The 23017-nt window shown below is 33.8% G+C and overlaps 1 protein-coding gene across 4 annotated transcripts in view; it reads left to right on the top strand.

The window, feature by feature from the left end:
• Window positions 1–23017, top strand: part of CRISPLD1 (cysteine-rich secretory protein LCCL domain containing 1) — a 46404-nt gene that overhangs the window by 13116 nt on the left and 10271 nt on the right. For 2 of the 4 annotated variants that reach the window (XM_011981973.1, XM_011981974.1), the window contains 10 exons: window positions 11050–11168; window positions 11495–11627; window positions 12603–12718; window positions 13440–13540; window positions 15235–15375; window positions 15550–15610; window positions 15720–15786; window positions 15982–16112; window positions 18530–18573; window positions 18667–18739. In XM_011981973.1, the coding sequence (XP_011837363.1) occupies window positions 11050–11168; window positions 11495–11627; window positions 12603–12718; window positions 13440–13540; window positions 15235–15375; window positions 15550–15610; window positions 15720–15786; window positions 15982–16112; window positions 18530–18573; window positions 18667–18739 (986 nt within the window). Of the gene's footprint in view, window positions 1–1285; window positions 1538–11049; window positions 11169–11494; window positions 11628–12602; window positions 12719–13439; window positions 13541–15234; window positions 15376–15549; window positions 15611–15719; window positions 15787–15981; window positions 16113–18529; window positions 18574–18666; window positions 18740–23017 lie in introns of those variants that run through there. The other 2 variants (XM_011981976.1, XM_011981975.1) reach the window with 2 other exon arrangements.

Below are 23017 nucleotides of genomic sequence, written 5' to 3'. Positions count from 1 at the left end.
GGCAACATCTGGAGATTAGAAAGAGATAATCAAAGACATGTTAGTAATGGATTAATTTTTTAAGTACTCAGATATTAGATAATATGGATCTAGTACAGATACATACCAGATAGCTTGTTTGGGGTTCATATTGCAATTGAATGCTAAATACATATGGTTGTACAGGAATCTAAATTATGAAAATTATGGAACTGTTGACCCAAATATGTTACTTGGATTACCGGTTTATTAAACTGGCTAAAAATAAGAAGCTGAAATTGATCTGGCGAAGCTTACTTTTTTCTTCTTTTGACTTGTTAACAGAATCAGTAAGGTGTGATTAAGTCAACTACTTACACATACATGCTTATTGGGAAAAAGACAGCAGATTTTCTATATTGGCAGCTCATAAACCTCAAAGGCAAACATTTGAAAAAGGACACAGTCTATTTAGTAAGCCATGCTTTATATTTTAAGTTTTAAGCCAAAACATGTTTTGAAAATAGCAGAATATTAAAGATAGAAAGCATATTTTTGTCATGGCAAAGCAAGTAGGTATGATTTTGGGGGGTAGAAATAAGGGGTGCTTTTGTCTAATAGTACTCAAACTTTAATGTGCATATGAATCCCCTGGGAATCTTGTTGAAATATATATTTCGATCAATAGGTCTGGGAACCCCAATATTCTGCATTTCTAACAAACCCCCAGGTGATGTGGTGGCCGCTGTTCTAGCAACCTCATTTTAAGTAGAAGGCTTTATCCTTCCTGGAGGAAGTGAGGTTTAAATTGGGACATGAATAATTGTAAAATACGGGTTCTTTATTTTCTCCCTCCTCAACTATCACATTCTCCTCCCCCCCTTTTTTTTATATAAGGTACTGACTGTAACTGTTAAGGCAGGAAAATGTAATTGCTTTTTCATTTTTTTTTTTTTTTACAAAGTACTTATAATGCATAATGTTGGAGAAGTTTGAACAATAAGATTCTCTCCTCTAAGGCCTAATGTTGAAGTCAGTCTAATTGGAGGAGAAATGGGAAATGAATCTGGAAGTTAGTTAATGGCACAATTCTGCTGGATACTGAAAAGTGAAATACAGCCACTGACAGAATAAACCTTAAAGGCCATATGAGTTAAGAAGGGAGGAAGTAGAATTTCAGTTGGGTAAGTATGAGGGGTTGGAGGGCAGCAACTAGATAAAAGGATAATGAGCTATTAGGCAAGACTGAGAGTGAACACGGGACTTAGTGTTTCTAGAATGTCCCCTGTATGTTGTTGCAAGTCAAACAATACAAAGTAACCACCAAAATGCTGGACAGTCTGGTAAAGGGGCTGCTGGTAATAAAACGTAAAACTGTATCTTATACTTGCTCAAGACATATTAAATCCGTATCTGAAATAATGAATGAGATCAGATGTTGTCCAGAGAAGGAAAATCAAAATGAAAAAAAGTGTTGAGGGAGGGGCAGCTCTTGAATGAAGATTGAATAAGAACATGGGAACTCCTGTGTGGAAAGAAAAGGCCAAGAGGTCTGCTAAATCAAGGGTACTGTGAATAAGTGAGTACAACCTGAACAAATACAAAGCAGTGCTATTTCACGTGAACATCTACCATGTTATTACATGTGCCTTGAGATTTTTGATGCTAAACAGATCTCGCCAAGCCTGCTCCCCTTTGCAGATAGTGAGAATGCCTATCGCCCTCCTTGTTTTCTTTGTAATGAATTTCTACTTCCTTTAAGATTCACTTAGAGCCTAACCTGCTTTTGTCTAAACCCTCCATACAGAATTAGGTGCCTCCCAGACCCAGTTCCCTGGCTTCCATAGCCTCCTTTACATGCCGCTGCTTGCAGTGTTTACATCCTTGTCTCTTTCTCTAGCCTCACATTCCTTTGTAGGAAGGGACTGTGCCATGGTAATCTTTGCATTCCCCAGTTGTGTGGCTGACACATGCCCTAAGCTCAGTTTGTGTTAGCCGGAAGGAAAACAAAATGGGATGAATGAAAAAAATGAAAAGATGACGAGATTTTCAACAACAATTTAAAGTGGACAGAATGAAAAGGATTTAATTCTGTCTTGACAAAATAGTTTTATTAGAAAATTGCAAAAACATTCTTTTTAGTGAAAGCTTTTCACTAAAATGTTTTACATAATTACATATCATTGCAAGCTTGACATGATATGTAAATATTGTTTTACATATCCTGATGTACTCTATTGAAAAATATAAAATTATGTAAAATGTAATAAAAAATAAAGTTAGGTAAAACCATTTTATATATTTTAAACATGAATTTATGCAAACAATAATTTTACATAAAACAATTTTATATAAAACAAAATTTTATGTTTTTAAGTAGAATAGTTTTTAGCTTAGGGCAAACTCATTCATTTTGGGTTAGTGCAAACTCATTTAGTAAACATGACAGGTGGCCAAATTATCACTGGATTTCAGTGACTTTCTGAGTTGCACTGGGTTTCTGACATCTCTGTCTCACGATCTGGGGATGGTCAGAAGCCCTCTGAAGTTCAGGATAGGATCTTCCAGGAGATACAGTGATCAGAATGCCAAAACTCTTGATGAACTGTTTTCAAGATATAAGTCACAGTATGGTAAGAAGTACAAATTAATATATTTTACACTGCATATAAATCATGAAGAATTTCAGAATAAAGCAGTGACGAGTAAAGCCTCTTAGAAGAGGTATGTTTTGAAATAGTATTTGGTAGAGGTTACCATCATTGTGTGGAAGGGAATATGGTGAGACCCTCATCAGTAAGGGATTGTGGTGAAAATATGTGTCCAGCTGATTCAATGGGGAGGAAATGGCTGTCACAATCTGTGTGAATTGATCTAAGCCTCAATTATGGAGATATTTAGGCTTGGTCAGATTTTCCCAAATGGTGGAAACAACCTTGTTCTGTCAAGTGTGAATAGTGGCAGACTTGAGCAGCACAGCCCTGTTCCATTGTCTTATCTGCTTCTTATGATGAAACATTTTATTTGAGGTAATATGACAGTATTAGTCTGACCTTTTAAAGTGAAACTTTATTACAAATTATTTCCAAACTTTGAGTTTCTTGAGCTTTCTTGACCTAAAAAATATTTTTTATATATAATGTATGTATATGTTAGTGTCACCTGAACTTCAGGGATACTTGGAGACTTCAGTTGGAAATGAATCTCAGAAAGATTTCTTTTTAACTAAGGTCTTAAGTTAGTTAATTGTTAAGAATTTGCAGCAAAGCTAGGAGTAAATTACTCCAACCTTTGTTTTGTAATTCATGTTGTCTTAAACATGAATTATAAGATTGTTTACTCTCTCGTTGGAACTTTAGATAGCAGTGATTATCTTATTTTTCAATCATTCAAAATTTTGAATTTTAATTTCTCTCTTACTCATATAAATACCAGTAGTGTTCTAAATTACTGGTACTGTTCCAAATTACTGGAAGAGACGGGCTATGTTAATTACAGCAAATCAAACAGATTCTCATAGGAACAGGGGAAGAAGAGAGCATTCATTAAGATCTAGTATGTGTCAGGTAACAGGTTGTCAGGCAGTTTGCTAATCAAAATTCTGTGAAAGGTTTTTATTTTCAAATATTTGTTTCTCAACAGGTAACAAATGCTACAATAACTAGGGTTCAACAGTAAAAAAAAAAAAAAAAAAAAAAATGAAGGGCCTATACGCAGAGTTGTGGGCAGGATTAAGGCGAGCCATGGGGTGTGGCAGGGTGCCCAGGCTTTTGTGGTCCTGACACAGGCTGGTGAAGACAGGTGCCTGGAAGCAGGGTCATGTGAGAGGACCCGGTCACCATTGCGGTGAGGCCTAGAGGACTCAGAGGGGCAACGCATTCTGAAATTCACCTCCCACACTCGGAATTCCTGTTTGTGTGTTTTGTTGGCCAAATCTAACCAGAAGCCGGGGGCAGGAGAGCCTGAGGTAACTCAGTATGTGGAGCTATATTGTGAAGACACTGAACTTGGCAGTAAGGGGCTGAGCTGACTGTGTGGAGTAAATGAATATTTAGCACTGTCTTCTTTCTCAGAGTTTTAAATAAGGACTTTTGAAAACCATTCTTTAAAAAATCATCCTTTTAGTCATTGTTTTAATATTGAGGAAAATAATGCTATAGTCATATTCCTGAGGAATGTCTAAAAATCTGATTGAGGATGCTATGGTTCCTAAACCAGCTTTGAGCTTCGTGGCATTCAAGGAAAACGGGAAACTATGTTGTTTGTAGCTCTCACTGCCTGTTTGCAGGCACAGCAATTTATCATTCTTGAGGCAGGAATTATTAGTGGAAACTTATCGCAGAATTCTTAATATAGCAATATAGAGACACCAAACAATGTAACATAGTCGTTTCATTAAAAGTATGTAAATATACATTTGAATATTTCTTATAGTAGTCATCTTTGGTTTAAATTGAAGTTTGGATGTCAAATTGTAGATTTCAGTTTCTATGTCTCCATAAACTGTCTTCTTTTGTCCAAGAAGTTTTTCACTTGTTAGATCTTTTTTTTATTTCATTTTGAAAATTTGATGTTCCCACATAAATACACAAAAGCAATTATTTTTTATTTACTTTCAACACCTAAGTTATGGTTATTTTGATATTTGAGTATGAAACATAAACTAATTCATAAGTAGATACTGCAGAGGGATTTTTTAATGAGTTTTCCTATCATGCATTTTTATAGACTTGACTTTTAGATCAATCCTGCATCTGTATAAAATTTACTGGGTTATGAATAAACTGAACACACGTTTATTCTTATAAAATGGCATAATGTCTATAGATGAAGACTTAAAGATCAAGAAGTAAAGAATATGTATAGATCAGGACTTAAAGTACCATCAATTATATGAGACATTTGCAATTACTAAAGGATTTTCTTGATAAGCGAGGTAGGTAAGGTATGGTCAAACTTGGGGAGGGGGACCTTGACACTGAGATGAGATGAGCTTAATCAGTAGAAATTCTATGGAAAATGTAAGGACTGTAATTCTGTAGAAAATTAATGGCTTTGCTGTCCCACAAAGACTGTAAGCCCTATGTCATGCATCTGATGTAATATTCAATATGATATCTGTATATATTGATACAGTGGGTTTAATTGAAATAATCTTGTGAGTGTATCTGCATATTAAGTTTCCATTACAAAAGGTATTTTAATTTTAATAAAATATAGAGGAGTTTTCTAAATTGTTAGGGTGCTATTTTTTAAGGTTTTAAGCCTTTGTTTTAGATTTTAAGTGAAACATTGCCACTCATGCCTCACATCTCTCAATTTGCAGGAGACCCTAATTTGTGCATTGCCTTAAGGTAATGCTTCTTTCTCAGTAGTTGGCAAAGTCACTGTGCCCTGTAACATAAGTGTTTCCTTTGAAATCTGAGCCTCGTGCATTTTCCCTATAACTACAAAGTCTATTCAGAATGGGTGAAGCACAACACTTAAAATACCTGAAGTAATTGAATTGTAAGGAATGCAATACAGCTGCTTGCCATAGTGCATTTAATACCAGATGATTTAGTCACAAAAGCATCTCACACTCTTCCCGCACAGATTTATTTACTTATTTATTTCATTGATGTCTGGGAGAAAATTACATAGCTTTACAGATGTTATAATGAGTCATTATATTTGGAATTTGAATCTGATGTATTCTGAACTGTCCAGTGTGTTATTTTCATAGAATAACGAACTATTGGGATATCTTGGAAGTTAGGTTATTGCTGTAGTTAGGATCACATTGACAACTTACTCTATCAGATTCTTGGATTGTAGTTTCTGATTTAAAAAGGAAAACAAAAGATTTGGGGAGGGATTGAATTAAGATGGATGATTTACAAACCTGTTTTATTTCAGAAGTGGTAGCATAGCAAGAATTATATTTTAAAACAGTATTTCTAAAAAGATAATTCTGTATGCCTTTGATTTTTTCAAATCACTTCTGCATTCAGGAGCTGCTTGAAAAATTCTGGTATTCCTGATAGCTGTGCAAAAAATTATATTTAGAAGTCTGTGCTTTATTTCAAATATTTTACCATCATATTTTCAGTACTAAACTGAAGAAAGGCCTGGTTTTAAATTTTGTTAAGATTATCTTCTTATTCAACTAAATGGAAAGTTGTATTGAAGGTTCTCTGTTGCATTTATATGTTATGAACAATATTAAAACAAATACTTCGAAACAATTGAGCTCTGCTGTCATGGGCTCGTAATCAGAAAATCTGAAATCTCCTTGGTTATCACAAAACCGCTTCTCAAACAGCTGTTTGAAAACAGCTTTTGCTTCTTAGGTAATAGAGATGCTCTTCGTTGTCATCTTAATTGTCATCAGATGCCTTTGTCACCAGAAATAGTATTTTACAGCTGATTCTTATGGGATACTACCAGCAATACAGGATGTCATCTAAGAGACCGTGATGTACAGACAATGGAATTGGAAAGCTGAGTCTTTTCCATTTAAGTACAAAAGAATTTGGAAAGACTTATTTCAACTCCGTAATGTTAGAGATAAGGAAATAGAAACCAAACTTGATGTAATCAAAGATATAAGTTTGGAAATAAACAGTTTAAATGGGAAAGAGAACTCTTCCAGGGTGTTCCATGTGTTTTATGGTTTGAGTCATTTGAACAATGCAAACTTTTGTCTCTGTCTGTATAATAAAAGAAGAAAATTGATCACGAATGCCCTTGACTTATATAGGTCCAGAACACACAGCACTGAAGAAGGGGTATTTTCAGCACCATTGGAAACTAAAGCGTAATTCTGTCATTACTTCTGTCAGCCCCTGACTGCACAGAACTGGGATAGGTAGGGTTGGAGATATTGGAGTGCTTTTCTGAGTTAAGCATGTACACTTATGTGTCTCAAAAGAAGGATGTTTGGGGAATTTATTGTTCAAAACTTATTGCAAATGCTGAGACAGTTTTAAAAATAATTCTATCATTATTTTCAGCTTTCACTAGTGGAAAGGTGAGACTTGAGAGCCTCCAGCCTAGATCTGGACTTCCAGCATAACTGCCTTTGCAATGCTCCAAGAAGGAACAACTTTCAGATGTAGTTGGGAAATAGAGTTGTTTTCATTTTGGCACACCTCACGTGTATAGAAATGGGTACCCAACTACTCATTTTATAGAGAAATGGTAATTGTAGTGTGGTTTGACTTTAAATTAGTGCTGGGTGAATAGTTCAGAGGAAGAAAAAAAGAAACTCTTTAGGCTATCTTGATTTAATTTGCAAACCTGATTTTAAATAGAAATGTATAGAGACTAACCTACATTTAATGGGGTGGGTATAACTTATTGGCAGTTTTAAAACATGAAATATGTTGTAGCTTTAAAAAATATGTACCATGCTTATTGTTAAGTCATGGTAGAATTTCTTTCAATAAGTTTTTAAGACTTGATTTGTATTATTGAACTTGACCTAAACAGCTATGCTTTATTCGATTCTATGATAGATAATTACTTTTCGTCACTAATTAATATTAATATTGATAAAGAACTAAATTTTGGTTGCATGCCCCTCTGCTTCAGCACTTATGTTAAAAATGTATGCCCTTATTTTAGCAATATTATAGTTTATTCAGTATGCTTTTCCCACTATTTTTAATGGATTAAATAAAATCATAAGTCATACCTTAAATACAGCTTATGCATTGTATATATTCAACATTGAATTTTAGTCCTCAAAGTGATCTGAGTTGCCTTCTATTTCAGCTAACAAATTTACAAATAAGAACAATTAGCTCAAAGTATTTGAATAATATGTTTTACATTTTATTCTGATTTCTATACAACAGAAATATAAGCAAACTTGAAACACTTAGATACACTGTAGTGTATTAAACTCGTGTGGAACTAGTTGTATATCTTTTCTAAAAATGATCCATTTTCAATTTCATAGGGAAAACTGACACCTAAGATTGTAGAATCATATGTGAAACAAGAGTAAATTGAACTTGAGTAGAGGCCATAAGGATTCTTTTAAGAGCTCAGCTGAATGGTCCTCACTTGAGGTGTCTCACGATTGCCCTGACTTGCGTTGCCATCATCTGAGGGCTGGCAAACTCACAAGTCACATGCCTTGGCTAGAAAAACTCACATCTCTAGAGTATTGTCTGCATCTCTCTCTGTGGTCTCTCCATATTTTCTTTCCAGCTATCTACTCATGGTAACTGGACTCCTAATTCATTGGCTTGGGTCTATCATGACGTGTCTTAACAGGAAAAACAAACAAACAAAAAAGAAGCTTTCTTTCCTAACTTAGCTACCCAAAGTCTCCCAGCCTCTTTCTGTTTATTAGAAGTGAGTCACTATTTAGCTCAAATTCAAGGGGAGAGTGGGGAATTCAACTCTACCTTTGGTGGAAAGGGCATTTTAAAACCATCACAATTGTTTCAAAGCAATTATTTTTAGCTTTCTAGGAACTGTTTCTGTTTTTCCTATTTTTTGGCTAGTCTTTGAATATGCGATTGATATATTAAAAAAACAAAACAAAACAAAACCCTACAGGTAAGTGTAGTTATATTGTGTGTATAACTAGAGAACTCTGCAAGAATCTGATTTCCTGGATTGCAGATAATAATTTGTCCCTTAAAGACAACTTATGTCTTTAGAGAACTCCACTTGGAAACCTGCTTGCTTTTGAGAGACGATTACTTCTCCAACTTTCTAGATACAAAAGGAAATAAACATTTTGCCCATTTTCTGGGACTTCAGCCAAATTCATTGTTTCTTACCTAATTCTTCTTTGGACAAATAGTGACCACAACTTGAATTATACTTTTGTATAATAAACATTATGTATAATTATAAAATTAGGTCAAAGTTAAATGGTAAAGTTTAATAATATGCCCATAATTGGCAAATAAAGTGCTTACCTGATAATATTTGTTTACAGCATTTGTTTCTGATGTCTGTATCTTAAAACCAGTCATCTGGAATATTTGAAACTAATTGAAAGTAAAATTAAAACTTTTATGAAAAGCAACAACTCTTGCTGCTCTTATATTTTTAGTTACATAGAAATGCACTATTTTTGTATTTTGCTAGAAAATTAAGATACACTAATGATAAACTCATTCTAATTTTGTATAAATTTTCCTTTGTGATTTGATCTGTATTTCAGTACCACAATGGAATGGGGAGGGATGTTCACCTATGAAAAATTATATGAATGATTTAGGAATCTTCTTCTCCTCAAACATACATTTTTTTTTCCATGCCTCTTTGTCCCTAGGGTGTTTTCCTTTTGGCGTATTGATGTGATTAGATTTCCTGTATCCTTTAAAAATCAAAGCAAGTGAACAAGTTCTCCACAGACTCTGGGCATCTCATCTATAGCTTCTGCCACATCTCTTTTCCTATCTAAATTATTGAGAAAGTAACTCACATTTGTTTTCCGTACTTTCTCTTCACTTATTAATGCTCTGTGTTCTGATTTCTTCACCCATCATTAATCTGAAGTTGCTTTTAGTCATGAATTAGTACTTAGGAAATCTTGTTTTCTGTGTTACTCAAACTTGTTACCCATTCTCTACTCCCAAAGTATCTTTTCTCTCTCATTACTTCTATAATTTCATATTAATTAGTTTTTCTTTAACCTCTTTTATTCTGTCTTGCCTGGCTTCTTTTGTTATCTTGTTGGAGTTTTTTCCCTTTAGATTTTGACAACCCCAGAATTTTCTTTTTATTCCTCTTCTCATTCTATATCATATTCCCAAATAAATTTATCTCTGGTTGAATAACTTCACGATTCATATCTTCAGAGCGCATTTTTTCCTCTGGATCCCCAGTCATATAGTTCTACTCTCTGCTTGGCATATGTGCCCTCATACATCACCCTTGAAATATGCATGGAAATACCTAGACACACACTTCTATTACAACCATCGATTTCTCTCTCCCTATTTCCTTTCTTCCAGTTTGGTTGTATCGTCAGTGTTCACCTTTTCTTTCCCTTACCGCCTACTCCAGCCATTTATCAAGTTGTAGGAATTTAAATTCCTAAACATCATTTCACTGTCTACTCTTCCAACTTCATCACTGTCACTTAAGTTATGTCCTCAATTTCCATTCCCAGATTTGTTTTCCCGTCTTCATAACATGCCCAGAGTCCTGTAATTGTAGTGCTAAGATTGAACCCAGGTCTACCTAACTCAGTGTTTTTACCACCACACATACTATACTGCATATTTTTCAAATTAATAACTTGAATACTAAACCCAGAACTTGCAAAATTATTTCAGTAATCATTTCACTAAAATAACTCAGTGATTTGAATTATTTCTTTTTAAATTATTTTTTAAAATGAATTAGTTATTTAATTTTATGTATATATTTTTATGAGAATTAGATTTGTTATTCATGTATTTAAGAAGCATTTATTAATCACCTTGTCCAGATGATAGACACTGGAAAATAGACCAAGGATACCAGCAGCACTGCCCCGTTCAATTTACAGTCTCATGAAAGAGATAGATATGTAAGCAAATACTAATATTACAATGTAATAAGTGCTAAACAAAGAAATGTAACAAAACCTTAAGAGTCCCAAAGGGGTAGCTTACATCTAAGAAAATTGATATGATGTCACAGAAAAAGTATTTTATAAAGCTGGATTGTGAAGGAAGAGTGGGGACCTGTCTGACAAATAACTGGGAGAAGGATGCTTAGGCAGAGGAAACAATGTCAGCAAGAGCAAGGACTTGTATGCTTTATGATAGGGAAGAATGGGACCCTGGATCTTGGACTTCGTGTGTATGGGATTTGTTTTATGTGTTTAGACAGAGGAATCGCTTCAGCATATTCGTGTTCACTTAAGTAATTCTAAGCACGTGTGGGGCAATTTGGAGGGTTAAGAGAGACATGGAGATTGATTTGGAGGCCAGCACAAAAATTTAGATGACTTTTGAGTCTGGTGAGAATCCAAACTATGATGTTGACTTTGTAAAGAAAGAAAGGAGAAAATGTAAGAACTGCTCAACGCTATATTCTGAAGAAGTGTCCAAATGCTACATGTGCACATTTTGCTTTTGTTTTAAACTGTAGACATGGGATGTAGAGCTGGAAAGATCTGCAGAATCCTGGGCTGAATCTTGCTTGTGGGAACATGGACCTGCAAGCTTGCTTCCATCAATTGGACAGAATTTGGGAGCACACTGGGGAAGGTATCTTAAAGCCCAACTTTTTGTTTCTGAAAACATTAATGTTTAAAATGAAATCCTTATTAATTCATCAGTGCAGTTTTTCAAAGACTTGAAAGAAAAATCATCACAAAACAAGTAACAAAAAATAAATATCATACCAGAACAATCAGCAATTTTTTAGACTTTAAATCATCAATTTATTAGTAATGTAATGGGCATAAATATTTAAGTTTAATAATTTGCACCAAAGTATCTTTCTACCAAATTATACCAATGTATTTTGCAATATTTAGTTTTGTATTTTCTGCAACTTTGCTTGCCCTCTGTGACTGTTTTCTCTCTAATAGATATAGACCCCCGACGTTTCATGTACAAGCATGGTATGATGAAGTGAAAGATTTTAGCTACCCATATGAACATGAATGCAACCCATATTGTCCATTCAGGTGTTCTGGTCCCGTATGTACACATTATACACAGGTATGTTTAGGGGGTATTATACTTAATTCCCCAAATTGAGTTAATGTAACTATGAAAGAAATTAGGCTAGTGAACTTGTCTTTCTTATATCATTTAATATGGTTATTAAAAAAATTATATGAATATTGATTATGTTGAATTGGCTTACAAATTTCTATAAACAATGAAAATAATTATCACACAAAAAAGTCCAAGCATCTACTTAAAAAGACATTATTTCAGTGATTTTGCATATCAAACATTTTTAATATGGCCCCAGTAATATGGGGAGAAATTTACCATCTTCGGTGTCAAAGTTTTATCTCAAGGAATAAAAATACAGTTTTATTTACCAATGACATTCAATATTTACATGTGCAACATGTATATATATATATTTATATTTCATGTTCACAATTGGTATGTTCTAAGTTTCCAAATCAAACAACTAAAGGCAGATTGAACTAGATAAAGCTCACTGCTGATCAGACTTATTATCAGTGAATATAAAGCAGATTAATTGTTCTGTATGCTTTTGCATGTGACAAGACTGACCAGCATCAAACTACCTGATAACCTGTGGCATGATGGAAAGATCATGTTGTATAAGAAATCTGGACATGTAAATTTTTGCTCCGGTGTTTGCTGTTTAGGATGTGATTTTCTGTTCCTTTGTCAGAAAAGTTTCTTCATAGACACGTTAATATGACATTAGGTTCGTGAGGATGTAACTTTTGAATTATTTACTAAGTTTGCATTTGAAAATGCCTGCATATTGTAACCAGACACAGTTATTTTTCTGCAGCTCTCTTTTTAAAATTGAACTCGGTATTACTCAAAGACTCAGGGAAAAAACCCTTTTTGATTTGATCTCAGTTCATTTTGAATGATAAACATTGGTTTCTCACCTTCAAATTATATGCATTTTTCTCTCAGAAGTGTTGTCCTACTTGATTTCAGCCTGCTTTTTCTGAGCCTTTCATTTTTCTAATATAGGTGGTGTGGGCAACTAGTAGCAGAATTGGTTGTGCCATTAATTTGTGTAATAATATGAACATCTGGGGGCAGATATGGCCCAAAGCTGTCTACCTGGTGTGCAATTACTCCCCAAAGTGAGTAGACAAAACACTATTTCGAATGTACATTTCTTAACAAAAGGAAAATACCTTTATGTTCCTGATTGTTTCCCGTTTTCCGTGTGTATCACTGAATGAAGGGTATTATTTTAATTCTGTTTATTTAATATGGCAACAATTATAGTTGCCTAATGCATAAAATAAATGCATAAAGGGAGATATGAAATATGAATGTATAATCTTTGTGAATATGGGAAGCATATTTTTATGTATTCACTTTTACTCACTAAACTATACTATCCATAAATATTGAATAATTGTTATTTATTAGAGATAAAAACTATACATTAATTGAGAAATGTATTTTCATCTGTGTAAAGACCATTTAAGGGATTATAGGATTATATTAACAATGTGACACAATCATATTTAGGGTCAAATTCAAGTTTAATAATGGGTTTTTATTAAAACAAATGGAATATAGTGAATATTCCATGGCAGAGTTTGGCTTTCTGCAAAAGTTTGATGTCATAATTTTTAACAATATGTGTTTTAATTTACTTGAACAAATTTTCAAAATGAGGCAGTAATTTATATTTAAACCTAGTAACCAAAAGGGGTCTGTAATAAATTATATAAATGTGTTAAATCTATACACCAAAATAATTATAGAATGTTCATATATAGTGATGTTTCACAATATTTTATAAATTATGCCGTTAGACTACTTTTTAATAGAGCGTATCATCTCTTAAAGGGGAAACTGGTGGGGCCACGCCCCTTACAAACATGGGCGGCCCTGTTCTGCTTGCCCACCTAGTTTTGGAGGGGGCTGTAGAGAAAATCTGTGCTACAAAGGTAAGTGCTATTGTGTTGTAGTGTTCATGGTGATTTATACTTTAATCCAGCTCCTGCATTACTTATGTTTAAAAAAGCCAGAAGTACACTTAATGATTACACGAAAAGTCTCTAGAACTCTGTTTCAAATATTTGTATTATTTATATTATATTTATATTAATAAGAATTTTGTTATACTAACATGAAATTTTTAAAGTTCCATGATTATTTCAGGTAACTTTCTGATTCTACTTTGAAATAACCCCAGAATGACAAGTATATTTATATTCTTAAAAGTCATCTTCATGTATGGTCGACTAGAGTTATTTCCATAACTGTCATCTTTTTTTAAAGGATTTAGCAATTTAACACAATTTATTTTTAGCACTTTAAACATTTTTAACAAAATACCCCTTTGTGTATCTTATTGAACCATGCTCAATGAATTATATTGATTTTTCACTTCTCACTGCACACTATTCAATTTGTCATGCTAAAATAAGAAAAGTATAATAGTTATATAAAACTGTAAAACTAGTTTTATATTACTTGAGTAGTACATTGAGTAGTACTCTCAAATGCATTTGATGTCTTAAATAGTAAATATGGTGTCCTGTTTATAGCACATAAAGATAAACTGTTATGACAAAGCTTTGTGAAAAGTCATGCACTTGTGCATTCAAGTGAACATTTTTTACTGCCTTGTACTTTTTTTCTTAATGATGACTGAAGGAGGAATGATGTAGACTGAGTATAATATGAAATATTTGAACAATTACAGCGCTTTTTCAGTGCTCATAATGACACGTGTCTCTTTTTTTTCCCTTAATGATGCATTAACTAAAATGTGTAGAGAAGTGCCCATATATATCCCTGTGTTGTATAAGCCATTTAAACATTCCTGGAAGTATTTGCAGCATTTTTTCCTTGTGTGGGTGTTTTTCATATTCTCTATGTCCAAACCTCCAACCTGCCTGCCTCTTCCCCAGTGACCATTATCTTTTACTTAAAGCTGACTTTCCTGTGACTTCATACTTTTTTTTTAGGTTCTGAGTTCTTGGGCATGCATCAAAATAATACGCCTCTCCAAAATGTGCCATTGTCAAGCCTTTAATAAAGGCCAATCTGGAAAAAAAAAAAAAAAAAAACATTAAATTCAAAGTTTGAAATTATTCTCCATGGTCAAGTTTAAATTTCTGCACATTGACTTTTCTTCTAAAGGAAAAAAACTTGCTGTGGAGATGGATATTGTCATAAATAATAAGGGCATATCAGTCCTTCTTTAGGCCACATTTCCATTTGGGAGAAGTCTAAATGTGATCCTCCTGAAAATATTAAGAATATGATTTTAATTGAAATCACATTTGATTTTGCTAAGCCATGAACTTATTAGATCACTTTGTAGATTTCATGATGCCATTATGAAAGTCAAACAATGATATGTTGAAATATAAGCAAAGTTTAGAAGCAGCTTCATTGAATATTAGTCAAACATTAACATAAATGAATCAGGGACTTAAAAGGCTTATGTGTGTATTTCATTTACTCCAATGCAGTACCTAAGATCACCACCTGAAGCCAAATCCTGTGCAAAAAAACAGTACTGATTTTTCTAGTTCTCAATGTTAACAGTAGTAACAAAGTATATTATTATTTGTAATGTGTGCGCATGTAGAATAGGGTTAATATTTCCTAAATCTGCTTTCTCTAACAGAAGGGTCAGATGGGTATTATACCCCTCGAGAAGAGGAAACAAATGAAATAGAACGCCAGCAGTCACAAGTCCATGACACCCATGTCCAGACAAGATCAGATGATAGTAGCAGAAATGAAGTCATAAGCACACAGCAAATGTGTAAGACCTCTATATTACTTGTAAAATTTCTTAGGTACCTAAATGGTATGTCCATCAAGATTTTATTAATTTGAACATTTATAGAATGGCAAAACTTTTGTCATTAGGCTATATATAATGAATTACAACTGCTTTTATATTATATGAGTTATTTTGGTATTTTTTTCTTTACAGCCCAAATTGTTTCATGTGAAGTAAGATTAAGAGATCAGTGCAAAGGAACAACCTGCAATAGGTAATATTTGTTATTATTTTGAAAAGTAATTGACTGACTATAATAACTATTTGTATTTTGTACTGACATTCAGAGAAACTAAATTTTGTGCCCAATTACTTTTATTTAGGTACGAATGTCCTGCTGGCTGTGTGGATAGTAAAGCTAAAGTTATTGGCAGTGTACATTATGAAATGGTAAGTATTATAAATGTAATTATTTGAGGATAGGCTCCTTCCATATAATATTTGATTTTTATTGTGCAAAATAACTTACATAAGTATATTTTGCTCAGAAATGTTTAATTTAAAATCATATAAATGGTAAATAGTTTGAACTTATGCAGAACTCTTATATTTTTAACATCCTTTTATCTCCTACTTTTTTCCAAGCAATCCAGCATCTGTAGAGCTGCAATTCATTATGGTATAATAGACAATGATGGTGGTTGGGTGGATATCACTAGACAAGGAAGAAAACATTATTTCATCAAGTCTAATAGAAATGGTATTCAGACAATTGGGTAAGTACACAAATAATCTTTTGGACCAGATAATTTTAAATTGTAACAATGAACTAACACATTTTTAAAGAGCAAAGCATAGAATAATTTAAGAAGAAATAATTTGGTAATTTTCAAGGCTCATTTAGCTTGTAGTTTTATTAGACAAAAAGAATATAAAACATTTAAGGACAAAGTTGAACCCTTTTGCTTGTAATGGGTATGCTAAAACTCCAAATTTTCGAGTTGCATTAAAAATGTGTAAATTTATAGTTAATTCTCAATGTAAAGCAATATATTTTTTAGCTTGACAGAAAATACCCTGAGAAGGGTAATTAATTTGCATGTTCTTCTTGTCCTATTTAGGGAAAATGGCTTATTTCATGTAACATTAACTTCGTTGATAAGATAAATTACTTTACAGAAAAGAGCATTTTGAAAAGTTCTCTAAATATCTGTTATGCTATGTCATCTTTCTTTTGTCCGTTTAAAAGTATCTCAATATAAAAGCATTTAATTTTTTTTAATGTTTCTCCTATGAGGTGTACCAAATACCTTATTCCAAAACACTGTGCATTTTTATATGTACCGTATAGAAAGTAGAAAAATGGGGGCTTTTGAAATACCTTTTTAGTGTCTTTTTCCTCTAAGTAAAACAGTAAACATTACTGAACTTCATACAGAATGCCTTTTCTTAGGAAATTTGACATTGTCTCTTTTGTTACAATACAGTTGCATGATATCTTCACAGTGGGGTTAAGTTAGAATTAATAACTATAAAAAACTATTAGGAACTCTTAAAAATTTGTGGAATGATCTCCTATGTAGTCTTTTTTTTTATTGTTGTTTTTCATTTGTTTGTTTTGTTTTTTTGCTTTTTGAGACAGGGTCTCACTCTGTCACCCAGACTGGAGTGCAGTGGCGTGATCTCAGGTCACTGCAACCTCCACCTCCTGGGCTCAAGTGATTCTCCTGCCTCAGCCTCCCAAGTAGCTGGGATTACAGGCATGCACCACCACACGCAGCTAATTTTTGTATTTTTAGTAGAGACAGGGTTTCACCATGTTGGCCAGGCTGGTCTTGAACTCCTGACTGCAGTTGATCCACCCGCCTCGGCCTCCCAAGTGCTGGGATTACAGGCGTGAGCCCACGCACCCAGCTTATACAGTCTTATTCAAAGGCCTGATGGGTGGTTTTTAGCTGTTAGTGATAACTCTTTTTAGCAATTTTTTTTGTTGTTGTTGTTAAGACAGAGTCTCACAAGTTCAAATTTTCCTGCCTCAGCCTCCCAAGTAGCTGGGACTACAGGCACTCGCCACAATGTCCAACTAATTGTTATTTTTAGTAGAGATGGGGTTTCACCAGGTTGGCCAGGCTGGTCTCAAACTCCTGACTTCAAGTGATCCGTCAGCCTCAGCCTCCCGTAGTGCCGGGATTACAGGCGTGAGCCACCACACTTGGCCAAAAGTTCTATAGAAATATTCATTAATCTATTTACTTGGCAAACATTTATTAATTACTTTCAATAAGTAATTAATAGTAGTTATTAGCTTTAGTAAGCCAACCAGTGGGTGTTCCATTAAAGGACATTTGTCCTGTTATTTACTTTCTTTCCTCTTAATTTTTAATTATCTCTCTATTATAGAAATTCTCTTGAAACTTGAAGGCTATATTTAATAGGTTGTATATTTTATGCCTCAGAGAATGTTATTTCTTTTGGACACATTGTAGATGAGGAATATTAAATACTGAATTTGAAGCTGACAGAAATAAAGAGTTGTTGAAATTTTACACCTTCACTTCTGAGCTAATATATTCAGAGAGTGAACCACGTTCAAGTAGCCTTACCTTTTGCAATAGATGTTTTTCTAAAAATTTGGATGTATATAAACCAATTAAAATTTTGATGTGTAATTGTGTGCCTGATCTTATATTTCAGCATTTTAATAATGCATGTAAAGAGGAGAAGTTAATTCATTTTACTGTAGACATTTTGCTAGATACTAGGAGGAACAAAAAAGGAATAATGTACACTCCCTTCGGTACTTATTTTTTGTAGTCTTTTAACAGCATTGTTTTGTATTTCCTGTTGTGAAAGAATAAATAGTTTGGTCTTGTGGAGGCAGGAAATTAGTATTTGAGGGTTTTAATTTTGATAGGAATCAAAATAGATATAGCTTTATGCTATTATCTATAAGTTTTTGAGATTAATAATGAAAAGAGATCACCTTAAGAATGGTATTGATTTGGTTAATAACTGATGGTAATATGGACTTAGCATAAAACTGACGATATATTCTTATATTGCTACTTGTCTAGTGTAATAAGTGTTTAAAAAGAAAATTAAGTGTTCATAGACTTGAAAGATTCCAGAAATGATGCTGCTGCTTATGATGACTATGTGAAAATAATGAACATTTCTGTATTTTTACCTTCAGCAAATATCAGTCTGCTAATTCCTTCACAGTCTCTAAAGTAACAGGTTAGCACATTCTTCATCTTATTTTCTTAGTACTATGTAATATGTTATTGCTTTCAAAGGATTCACTCATTGTTTTGTGTTTTAATTCTTCAGTTCAGGCTGTGACTTGTGAAACAACTGTGGAACAGCTCTGTCCATTTCATAAGCCTGCTTCACATTGCCCAAGGTAAACCAGTGTACACATAGGGAACTTTGGCCCTGCGATAACTGTTTTTGCCTGAAATTCTGGTGTCTCTGGGATTCAAAAGATGTATAATCTTGAACTGCTAAACTGGAGGGAGCAATGGAACATCATAAACTACATGCACTCCAGGCAGGCCGAGTGTACTTTCTCCCATGCAAAAGTACCTCTGCTATTTCATAATATCAGGGTTTATGCGTGTAATCTGTATATTCATCTGTGCTACAAAGAGTCCTTTATTAGTCTGCTCTGGCTGCTGTAACGAAATAGCATTGACTGGGTGGTATAATCAATAGAAATTTATTTCTCACAGTTCTGGAGGTTGAGAAGTTCAAGATCAAGGTGCTGGCTGATTCGGGTCCTGATGAGGGCTCTCTTCCTGGTCTACAGATGGCCACCTTCTCTGTGTCCTCACATGGTGGAGGGAGAAAGAGAGCTCTCTCTCTTACATCTCTTCTTATAAGGACACTAATCCTATTGGATGAGGACCCCACCCTTATGACTTCGTTTAACATTAATTACCTTCATAAAGGCCCTGTGTCTCCAAGTTCAGTCAAATTGGGGATTGAGACTTCAACATATGAACTTTGAAGGGACAAAATCATTCAGTTCGTAAGTTTCTTACAACAGAAACTAAAGTGGCATAACTCATATTTTTAACATTATTATCCAGTTTTTTAAATTAGATCAATCTGATTGCATTTGGTAAGTTAAAAAGCCCATCTTTGCCTTTCTTTTATTTTTTTGTATATTCTCTTTTACAGAATTATAATGGAATTTATGTACTATAAAATCATGAAAAAAGCTTTATTTATCTTGGCCAAGCTAAGATGAAAACTGTTAGAAGTATTATGGTTTAATCCATAATCAGTAGATAGGAAAAATAAATTGTGTCTCCATATATCCAGTCTTAGTTCTATCTGCACTATTTCCATTAATGCAAATATCCGCACTACTTCTAAAAACTAGTAATGAGATTTCAAGATATAATTGTAATTTGACAACATACCTAAAAATTTAAGGAGCTTAATTTTTATGGAAAAGTTTATCTACTTTGGAAAAACGTCATTACTTGCCCTTTTAAAATGAAAGCAACATTTCACTTAAAGAATGGGACTGGCTGTTCACAAGGTACATAACAGAATCTTTATAACAGAAGACTGTGATCTTCATATAACAGAGTACTTCATTTTCTATCAGTTTCCAAGTTACAGATGTGATATAAACAATAGACTTCCTCACATACACATAGTCTGTTTCTTTTCAAATCATTTGTCTCTACTAATGCAGGACTGCTGTTATAATGTTTTTGGTCAGCTAACTTGGTGCATTTTGATTGAGAATTTTAGAAGTCCTCAGCTTGTATTTGCTGAAATCCGCAGATTACCAAAAGTATACAGGATAATTTGAGGACCTCTTACTGGGTGAAGTGCATCATATACTTTTTGCCATTTGTTCACCAATGAATTATATGCTGAATATTTTTATGATAAAAATGCAATCTGCTGTTACTAGAGCTTGACCAATTATGCTCTTATAAGGCCCACATATTTGATTAAATCATTATTTGCTGTGTAGTCTTAGACAATTTTGTAGAAATATTTTTTTTCAGATTTCTCAAGACCCCTACATTTACAAATTGCAGTTTTTTTTTTTTTTTTTTTTTTTTTTGAGACGGAGTCTCGCTGTGTCACCCAGGCTGGAGTGCAGTGGTGCGATCTCGGCTCACTGCAAGCTCCGCCTCCCGGGTTTACGCCATTCTCCTGCCTCAGCCTCCGAGTAGCTGGGACTACAGGCGCCCGCCACCACGCCCGGCTAGTTTTTTGTATTTTTAGTAGAGACGGGGTTTCACTGTGTTAGCCAGGATGGTCTCGATCTCCTGACCTCGTGATCCACCCACCTCGGCCTCCCAAAGTGCTGGGATTACAGGCTTGAGCCACCGCGCCCGGCACAAATTGCAGTTTTAAAGAAAAAAGTAAAGATGTATTGCTAGGTGAAGATGGTAAATTTTAGCATCATAATATGTGGGAAAAAAACAGGAACTTTAGAATTTAAATGTATAAATATTTATTAAATACCTACTAAGTACCAATAGTATGCCTAGCCTTATGTCAGCCATGTGACTAGGTTTATGAGGACCAAATAATAAGGATAGTCTCTGTCCATCATTCTAACATAAGGCTGTCAATAGCAGATGCTCAATAAATGGTAATTTTATAACTACAAAACAAACTATATCAATATTGTTGCAAAAGGGATAAATCAAGTAAAGCATTAATAAACAACCTCCCTATTTCTTGGCTTGTTTCAGAAAGCAAAACATCAAAATAGGGAAAATGATATGAATTTTTAAAATTTAATTTTAGCCTTTACTGTTACCAATATAATAAATCCATAGAAATGACAATTTTTACATAATATTGACGTTAAGTAGTCTGAAAAGCTTCTCCCTTTTTTTTATTTCAGTGAAACAAAATTGTCTTTTGTTTTTCCCGTATGAAATTTGTAATAGTTTCATAAACTAGGTTATGATATTATGTATATGACAGGTTATAACTTTTAGGGAACCATGTAGTTGGTACATTTCTTTTAGAATTTCATATCACTTAAGTAGGCTGAGCCATAGTCTATTATGGAGAAAAATGCCAATAAATAAATTAAATTAAATTAGCTCAAGAAGACCTTGAAGAAACAAGATTTACCTGCAAGTCATGTCCTTGAAAGTTTCCATGTCTGGTAGAACAATTCAAAATAAACTCTATCTTAAACTATTATTTAGTAACCATTTGGTTACTCTGTAGTAATTATTACTTAATATCTTATATAAGAAACATCCAGTTTTATATATATCTGTAAACAATTAGATCTTTAAAATTTATTGAATGCTCAAGATGTAAAAGTAGATATTAAAGTATGTCAGCATTTTCATTCAAAGTTTACCAGCAAATTGTGGGTGGAAAAAAAAAAAACAAAAACATTTCTACCTTCTCAGTAGTACATAACAAGCTGTTAAAAACAGATTGGAATACAAACAAGCAAAAACTTCCCCCAATCTTTGTTTTACCTGAACTCATCTGAGTAGAAACTAACTCAACTTGGATTACTGACTTTGGCATTCCGGAAACCAACAGCTGAATATGGGCAAGATAGAGTTTGCAGAGCATGCAGAGCAAGTGATTTTACAACCATAAGGATTGCAGTGAATGCCTAGCAGTTCTCAAATACAGTAAGATCAGTTTCCAGTCAAAGGGGACACCCTTCCTCCTGCAGAAACCCCAGACAGCACCTTTTACAACTATGAATCTTTTAATTCAAAGTTATAGAAACTCAGGTGCATTTGTTACTTATATTTAAATGGTTCTGGTTTCCATGTTATGTGAAGTATATACACTCTAGAGTATACAGTGTTATACAAATTTTAGAAATAAGAACTAGAACTATTTCTTAAAAGCTATCTTAAGGAAGATAGCTTCAATTGGCAAGGGTAGTTTCAACTGAAGTATATTTATTATACTTTCAGGAAAATTGTTGATGCTATCATCCACCAATGATTATCACGTAATTATGCTGAGAGTCTCATTTACTACTTAAATTTGTGGTTTTTTCCAGTTTTAGTTTGTATTTCCTTTTAGTGATGGGTGTGTGTGTGTGTGTGTGTGTGAATGCAGACGAGGCACTTGATTAAAAGTGAAGTGCCATTTGACAGTTTCTTCAACTTTGGTAGTAGATTTTTTAAAATATCATGTGATTGATTAAATATTGATAATTGGATCCTTTGTTTAAATGAAAAGCTTTTGGTCATATTGTATTAGAGCCTAACAACAAAAAAAAGTGTTGGGAAATGTCTTTTAAGTGAGCTAAGCCAACCAGATATCAGTAAGGCAGTAGGATTTCTAGAGGAAGAGCATTCCATGCAGAGAGGAAGATAAATGCAAAGGCTCTAAGGCAGAAAGCTATTGTGTGCATTTGAGGAATAACCATTAGGCCAGTGTGACTGGAGCAGGGTGAGAAAGTGGGAAAGGAGTAAGATATAAAGTTGGAAAGGCAGTGAGGATAGAAGATGCAGGGCTTATTGACCTTCCTGAGGCTCTTGTCATTTACTCTGAATGTGATGGAAGCCACTGGAATATTTAGAGCAGAGGAATGATGTGTTTGAAATTGTACATTTTTTTGTTGTTGTTTCGTTTTGAGACGGAGTCTTGCTGTGTTGCCCAGGCTGAAGTGCAGTGGCACGATCTCAGCTCACTGCAACCTCTGCCTCCC

Source organism: Mandrillus leucophaeus, unplaced genomic scaffold (assembly GCF_000951045.1).
Source record: "Mandrillus leucophaeus isolate KB7577 unplaced genomic scaffold, Mleu.le_1.0 Scaffold233, whole genome shotgun sequence".
NCBI classification, from domain to species: Eukaryota; Metazoa; Chordata; class Mammalia; order Primates; family Cercopithecidae; genus Mandrillus; species Mandrillus leucophaeus.
The sequence above is the reverse complement of the archived record's forward strand: the minus strand, read 5'-3'. Positions and strand labels throughout refer to the sequence as shown.